We start from the raw sequence: 8,381 nt of genomic DNA on the forward strand, positions 1-8,381 counted from the left end.
AACATTGGTGGGATTGAAGTGTGTGGGGATGTATGACTGTACTGAAGTGGGACAGCGATCAAAATATCTCATATAGCTGTGAGGGGCAACTATGTTGCACATGTTTGGACTGTTTCAATAAACCGCGTGATGATTGCTGGGACCAACTGGAGGCATGCAAAGATTTGTGTGTTTGAACGGCTTTAGATTCAGGATAAGAAACGGACACTCTTTATAAGTAGCTCTGAACATGGACCGAAAGCTCTGGAGAGCTTTTTGGGGGCTCCGTGTTGAAGTTTTGCAAGGGGTAAGTGTTCTGTAATACTGCACCGAAGACAGCATGGTTTATTTATACAAGGTAATGCACGAAACTCAAACTCTGTCTTAACAGCGTGACATCACCTCGATCCAGGGTCGGACACCAAGAACCAGTTGGAAGTGTTTTGAAATAATGTTTAGAGTACATTTCAACTGAATTGACTCTTGAACAAATATACAACTTTTGGAGATCATGTGATTAACACACTGTTTTCTATGCCCCCATTGGAGACCGTACTGTTGCACCCTACAAATAATCCGGCCTCTTTTAAAAATACCTGCATCTAATTAAGCTGCCAATCAGGGAAGTTATCGCTGAAGAACTGCCAAATTGCGCAGATTTCAGTGGCATTCCCTTAACTCTCACTTTTGTTGTTTTCTTGCCCTTATTAGACCGACGGCATTTAAAAATAAATATCAAATGTGCACCCACATACGCAAACCAGTACAATGTGTTGTTGGTTCAGCTGTTAGACAACGGAGCCAAAACATTCAAGGCGTTGAATCGAAGTTTATTTTGAAATCAGCTTCCTTTACACGTAATTAGTCTTTGGCTAATTCTCGTTTCTTTGGGACGCAAAGCTGAGCTAAGTGATACCAGAGCTGCGGTTTAAAGCGTTTGCGCTTTAACAACTCTTTGAACTGGGAATCGACTTTTGTGCTGTTATTTTACACCCAATTCGTTTCAAGCAATATGGCATGCTCTGATAATATTAGGAAAAGAGCAAATCAAGTTAACACAAGTTAAGCTCATTCGACACCATGTTGATTTCCACAAAAAAATGTCCCTCTCAGAAGGTTGAAATGCTTATTTTCAATCTAAAGCCTCTGAAAGACACTTTTTCCAGTTTTTTAGATGCATCCATTGATTTTCAATGCACAGTGAATATCAGATATTATTAAAAGAGACCTATTATGTCCCTTTGTAGAAGATGTAATATAAGTCTCAGGTGTCCCCAGAATGTGTCTGTGAAGTTTCAGCTCAAAATACCCCACGGATCATTTATTACACCATGTTAAACTTTTGGGGTGGAATCAAAATCACGCTGATTTCGTGTGTGTCTCTTTAAATGCAAATGAGCTGCTGCTCCCCGCCCCCTTTCCATAAGAGGGCTGTGCGTTTACAGCTCGTGCTTCTGTTACTACAGCAAGAACAATTCAGAACCAAGACTGACAACGTAAATACCGGAGTTCAGGCAGGACTGGGAAGAGAAATCGGCCCGGGATTTTACATAGCAACTGTAATCGCTGTCCTTTTCTGCGTATCGCGGCGCCATTTTGTGGTCCGTTCTGCATGGTGGCTCGTTTTATCTTATTGCGGCCCATTCGGTCCGGTTTCGTGGCCAACCCACCGGCCCGCTCGGTTCTCCCAATGGTCAGTCCGCCCCTGATCGGAGTGGTGGTGGCGTAGTGGGCTAAAGCACATTGCTGGTAATCAGAAGGTTGCTGGTTCTATCCCCACAGTCACCACCATTGTGTCCTTGAGTAAGGCACTTAACTCCAGGTTGCTCCGGGGGGATTGTCCCTGTAATAAGTGCTCTGTAAGTCGCTTTGGATTAAAGCATCTGACAAATGCATAAATGTAAATATAAATGATCGGCTCCAAAGTGCGTCGGCCCACCGGAAAAATGCCCGGTATGCCATATTACCAGTCCAGCGGACTGTGTGTAGATCACTCAGGGGAGGATCTATAATAATAGGGTTGAGTCTGTCACCAGTCGTGGGCGTGGCCTGCTCTAATGTGCCGTTTCTACCGTTTAAGAAAGAGTGGGTGGACTTTTAACATTGTAGGATGGTTGTGTACACACACTGCCGACTCACATTTGAATTTTGCATAATAGGCCCCTATGTGGTCCAAAATGTGCAGAGCTGGGGGTCCCTATGACCGGAATTGAGCACCGCTGATCTGGTGGGGCGGCTGTGGCTCAGATGGTACAGCGGGTTGTCCTATCGCAGGGTTAAATTCCCGCCCCACATGACTCCACATGCTGAAGTGTCCTTGGGCAAGACACTGAACCCCAAGTTGCTCTCAATGGCAGGCTAGTGCCGTCATTGGTGTATGAGTGTGTGTGTGTGTGTGTGTGTGTGTGTGTGTGTGTGTGTGTGTGTGTGTGTGTGTGTGTGTGTGAATGGGTGAATGAGACGCAGTGTAAAGCGCTTTAAATACCGCTAAGGGTAAAAAGGGGCTATATAAGTGCAGACTGTTTACACCATGTAGTCTGGTCACATGATTCCATATGGCGAAAGTTTAACCCTTTTAACCCTCCTAAACTGAGATCAGTCGGTTTAAATAAAATTTTATTATGCGCTGCGTATAGTACAATGTCCACGCACTTATAATGGAAGTCAATGGGGCCAATTTTTAGAGGGTTTTAAGGCAGAAATGTGACGCTTATAATTTTATAAAAGCACTTACATTAATTCTTCAATTAAACTCAAGTATTATTTGAGCTGTAAAGTTGTTTAAATGATAATTTGATCATGAGTCGTCATGACAACAAAGTTGTCAAAATTGTCAATAACTTAACACAGATGCGGTTAGTAAGAGAGTTTATGACACTAAAATCATATTAACACACATATTGTTTATGTCTTGTGTCTATACTTTTGAAACAGTGAGTATTTTAACATTTACATATTAAACCCCATTGACTTCCATTGTAAGTGTCTCACTGGAACACACATTTGTGCTTAACTTGTATTGAACCAAAGATATTCCTTTAATGCTTTACACTTTGAATTAAAGAAATAGAAACATCTAGTATAATTGGCTATTTACTAGCCTCTGAGTTTAGATGGGTGACAAAAAAAAAAGTACATAACACATGTAATCGCTGATAAATTAGGGCAAGAACGAATTAAAACATCTGGGTTTTAATGCCAAATATATTTTAAGACATAGCCCAAGGGAATCCCAATGAGTTTCACCACATACGAGGCTCGTCTGATTGCATCCAAGTTCTTCAAATACCTCCATTACCTCTGAGTTATTTAAGATATCTGTGCTCCAGAAACCCATTTCGAAGCTTAAATGTTTTTCATTCCATAATGATAGGATTCATGCAAAAATGCTTCTTCGCTCTGCAGAGTGAGCTTTATCAGTCTAGACACGCAGAGCGAACGCACCAATAAACGAGGAAGAAAACGAAAGAATGGAATAAACTCTGAAAGGCAGATTCAGAGGAAAGATTTAAAAAACTGGGAGAAGAGTGGTAATGATTAGGATTGGGAAAGAGATGTTGCCATAACAAGACACTTGGAATAGATATTGGGACCAATTTAATGAGAAGAAAAGACCTTTTCAACACATCATTGCAGTAGCGGAGCTTCAACTGGTGCTTTTGGAATATTTACTGATATTTTCAGAACAGCTTTGGTTCGTTCCATGTCAACTCATCCAGAGGTCCCTGGTTCAAGTTTGTTTTTGATATATAAATATTTTTTACTAGTTAAATAAAAACATATATGATGATGAAATACCATGCGACCCAAAATTTTCGACCATTGAAAATGTTAGAATGAACAATTTACACCTAGAACCATATTGAGGGCCCCATAACTCTGGGGTTTAGCCATTTAGGGCCTTAAAAATGAAGATAGCAAAAGGAAAGTTTGTTCTGAACCAGAATAAAAACGTACATTTATATATATCTAATACTTCTGGAGATATCGACACGCCAACTTTGGAAAAACAGCAGAAAAAAGTGTTTTTTCCCATTTTTGGGCTCTCATCATTGGCGTATAATGCAACCATTTTTGTTGAAGTCAACATAATTTAGTAATATATCTACCAATCTCTGTGTAAACATAAAATAATCACACTGACAGCTTTCTAAAGTTATTTGTTTGACCTGTAGTTTTGCTCTAAAATCAAAGGCGGAAATTGTCATTTTGACCCTCCTCTACAAAATATTGGATAACTCAGTAAATACTCATCCATAGCATTTCATATTTTGGCCTTTATCATCATTTAGGTTTATCTTTCTATTGTACAAGCTTTCACAAAATCCAAAATTTCAGCTGGAGATGTTTCTAAAATGTGGTTGATTTGACAAGGAGTCACCAAAACAAGCTTTCTCACTTGCACCCACATACCAGGCTAACTCAGCCTCTGCTGAAGTGTAAAAACACTAAACATACTGCCAATGTTTCTCTCTATCAAAAGTGTTTTCCATGCGCAGGTTGTGCAGATATCTCGTAGGTGTGGAGAGTGAGTCTCAAGCATTACCAACACTGGGGCGGGGGTTTATATGACACTGTTTCCAAAGCATTTCTATCAAAGAGGAAGACAAACTGAAAGTGAATGTGTATGAGAGAGAAGTATACGGAGGCATGGGCTGTTTGCTCGGGGCTGAAGTGTTCATCTACAAAGGATGCCCCCATCTTTCCCTGCATTTTCCTGTAAACATGCGAATGAGACACCAGCATAGTAAATAAAACAGTTAGCATTCCTTTAGTGAACCGCCTAAACAGACAGAAAACCACACTGTAAAAGCTCAACCACCATAACACTGAGAGAAAACACAGATTAAAGAAAATCCAGATGTATTTATGGCAATGCAAATGGCTTCAGTCGAGCTATCCACACATCAAAAACTAACTTCACTGTCTTTAATTATCGTTCAAAATACCATTATTACTACATATATGTTATCTGCAAACACCTTCTCAAACTTGGAACACACTTTGAGCAAAACGTTCATAACTCTAATGATACATTATGATTATTGATTTAAATTACTGCACATGCATTTTTTTTTTTTAAACCTTATATTATATCATATTGATATAAATCAGTTTTCTTTTTGTTGGTCAAACAGAAAAAAAATATCCAACATCATATATATATATATATATATATATATATATATATATGTAATGCATTTATAGAAATATGTTTTATATATACAAAACATTTAATATTTATATATATATATATATATATATATATATATATATATATATATATATATATATATATATATATATATATATATATATATATTGTGTATGTATGTATATGTATCGTGTACACACACACACTCACACATATATATATATATATGAATGTATGTATATATATACACACACACTCACACACACACACACACACACACACACACACACTCACACATATATATATATATGAATGTATGTATATATACACACACACACTATAGTCTTTGTTGTGTAAATATTTATAGTCAGGTTTTTTTCAAATATAAATATGCATTTACACAAATCTGTTTTCTCTCTCTCTATATATATGTAATGCATTTATAGAAATCTGTTTTATATATACAAAACATTTAATATTTATATATATATATATATATATATATATATATATATATATATATATATATATATATATATATGTATGTATGTATATGTATGTGTACACACACACTCACACATATATATATATATATATGAATGTATGTATATATATACACACACACTCACACACACACACACACACACACACACACACTCACACATATATATATATATGAATGTATGTATATATACACACACACACTATAGTCTTTGTTGTGTAAATATTTATAGTCAGGTTTTTTCAAATATAAATATGCATTTACACAAATCTGTTTTCTCTCTCTCTCTCTATATATATGTATATGCATTTATAGAAATCTGTTTTATATATACAAAACATGTTAATATATATATATATAATATATCTAATATATATTCTAATTATGATATATTGACTATATAATGACTATTACTTATTATAATGCTTCGTAGTATGTATAGTATGAATGTAATAGCTATATGTATGGTGTCAGCTACATAGACATCTCACAATCTGACAGCGACTACACTTTCTAGTGATATATATATAGTATTTATATCAGTATATATCTAAATTATGAATATACTGTCATAGTATACACACACACACACTTACACACACCTGTTGCCTTACCTTTGTGAGACAGTCGTAGTCTTGGATACAGGCTCTTTGTTGACTGAGTTGCCGAGTTGATCCACGGTGCCATGCAGATCATGATAGAGACTGTCCACACACCCTGTGCCATCCTCACACACTCCAGTGGCATATACACTCCTCTTAAACGTCTCACACTCACTCCTTACAATCCACAGCAAGCAGCCTACATTCACAGGTTAAAGAAGAACATGAGTTTGCTGTCACCAGATCAGTGGGGTAAAAGTCATTTCATAGTTTATGTCCAGTGTGAAGAAAGGTGTCTATGAAACCAGTGCTGTGACTCAACCGTGCCTGACTGCTGATGTCACTCTCCACCACAGCAGATGAATTCCTCAAACTCACCACCGGCTTGTGTGTGTAAGTGCTCAAGCTAATGTGTTTCAGAAGAGACGTGCACTGATCTTGGAGAGCTCGCTCTCCTCTCTCTCTCTCTCTCTCTCTCTCTCTCTCTCTCTCTCTCTCTCTCTCTCTCTCTCTCTCTCTCTCTCTCTCTCCCAGCTCTTCCACGTGCCAGGCAGGAATCCTCCCTCTCTCCCCTGTTGACTGCTTGAACTCCCCTGCCGCATGCATGGACTGCAGCCAAATACTCCCATCATCTACCCCACCCCTCCTTCTGTCTATCTCTCACTCTGTCTGTTTGCTTTACTTCTGTTCTCATCTCAATGCCTTTCCATGCCTTCCATCTCACACAGTTGCTCTCAGTCATCCCAGGTGTTTGCTTCCTCTTTCTTGTCTCTCTTTCACGTGGTACACATATTCATAAGAATATAAAAGTATTTCTGAAAGACATCAAATACAGACATATCTTTTATGCTCTGATAACTGCTATAGTAAGCCTTTATATGTGCTTTTACCTTAGGCAGTTGTCTAAAACATGAGCCATTGTTTACTTGTCTGTGAGTTTGCATGTGTGAATAATCCAATGTTATATCTTAGATGTCCAGAACAAAATATGCCATCCTGATGGAAAAACATACAAAACAAATAATCAGAAAATATGTCCTAAGTCAAAGGGGAGGATGTCGGCTTTCTAATGACACCTAGATTGAGCTTCTAGTCCACTCAGAGGCCGAGATATTCAATGAAATAATGAGGGTGTTGCCTGAACTGAATATTAGACTGAATGTCTATGGACGAGCACATCTGTGAGGGATAAAATGTGTTTGAGCGCCACCTACAGTTCACATCTGTATATTGTGATGGAAAAAATGTGTCCAATGTTTGGCAATGAGTCAACAGTATGTGTAAATGGTTAGCGTTTACATTTGAGTGTGAAAAATTGCAGGCGGCAGCCCAAAAATGCCCCAGAGTTGAAGAGGTTAAGGATAGGTAACCTTTATTGATTGATCATACTATAATGAAACACCCCCACGTTTCAGGCGATACCTTTTTAAAATGTCAATGTCAGTATTCAAATATTATAATACATTGACTTGGACACGGAGAGACGACGGCAGCCATGCTTTGGATTGTTTGCGATTAACTCTTAGGGATTTAGTCCTCAGGAAAACGTGGGTTTAGGAGCTTGTAAGAACTCCAAGTTCTGAGATGGAAGGGAATACACAGAGAGCAATGGTGAAGTCAAGTAAAGCTCTTTATTTCTCTGCCTTCAACACTCTGCGTGCACTCTTCTCAGAGCTTTTCTCAGTTCAATCAGTTCAGTGTCACACAAACTTTGTCAACATAAACATATCTGAGACTTCAGCTTCACAGTATCATTTAATAAGACATACGGGCACTGGTCACTTGTGTCGTTCTGGTGGTGGCGTAGCCGTCTCCCCATGCTCACTGAAATGCCACAGAGCTACTTTTAGCATTAAAATACTCCTTGAGTTACTCTTAAATTACAAATTTATAAGTCCTAAAATTAGTAGTGACATCCTTAATTGTTAAGAATTACTCCTGAATTGTAAAGTTTCTGAGAGATGATGGTGGACTATTTATTTGGATAAGTAAGGAACCACCCAGAACTCCCATGTAACAACATAGTAAATCACTAAACACTACTCAAAACAACGAGTTTGATCCTCATGAGCAACAGATAATGGTTTAACAAGCAGTTGATGACTAGCATCTCTGGATGTAAACCACCAGTGACAAAATAAGA

The 8,381-nt window shown here is 38.0% G+C and overlaps 1 protein-coding gene across 7 annotated transcripts in view; it reads right to left on the reverse strand.

Annotated features, from left to right (window-relative positions):
* sema3e (sema domain, immunoglobulin domain (Ig), short basic domain, secreted, (semaphorin) 3E) overlaps window positions 1-6,668 on the reverse strand; it is a 68,855-nt gene extending 62,187 nt beyond the window's left edge. For 5 of the 7 annotated variants that reach the window (XM_052152934.1, XM_052152932.1, XM_052152931.1 and 2 more), the window contains exon 1: window positions 6,251-6,630. In XM_052152934.1, coding sequence (XP_052008894.1) covers window positions 6,251-6,383 — 133 coding nt within the window. In that variant the 5' untranslated portion in view covers window positions 6,384-6,630. Of the gene's footprint in view, window positions 1-6,250 lie in introns of all 7 variants that reach the window. The other 2 variants (XM_052152929.1, XM_052152928.1) reach the window with 2 other exon arrangements.
* Window positions 6,669-8,381: the final 1,713 nt, after the last annotated feature.

Source organism: Xyrauchen texanus, chromosome 21, assembly GCF_025860055.1.
Source record: "Xyrauchen texanus isolate HMW12.3.18 chromosome 21, RBS_HiC_50CHRs, whole genome shotgun sequence".
NCBI lineage: Eukaryota > Metazoa > Chordata > Actinopteri > Cypriniformes > Catostomidae > Xyrauchen > Xyrauchen texanus.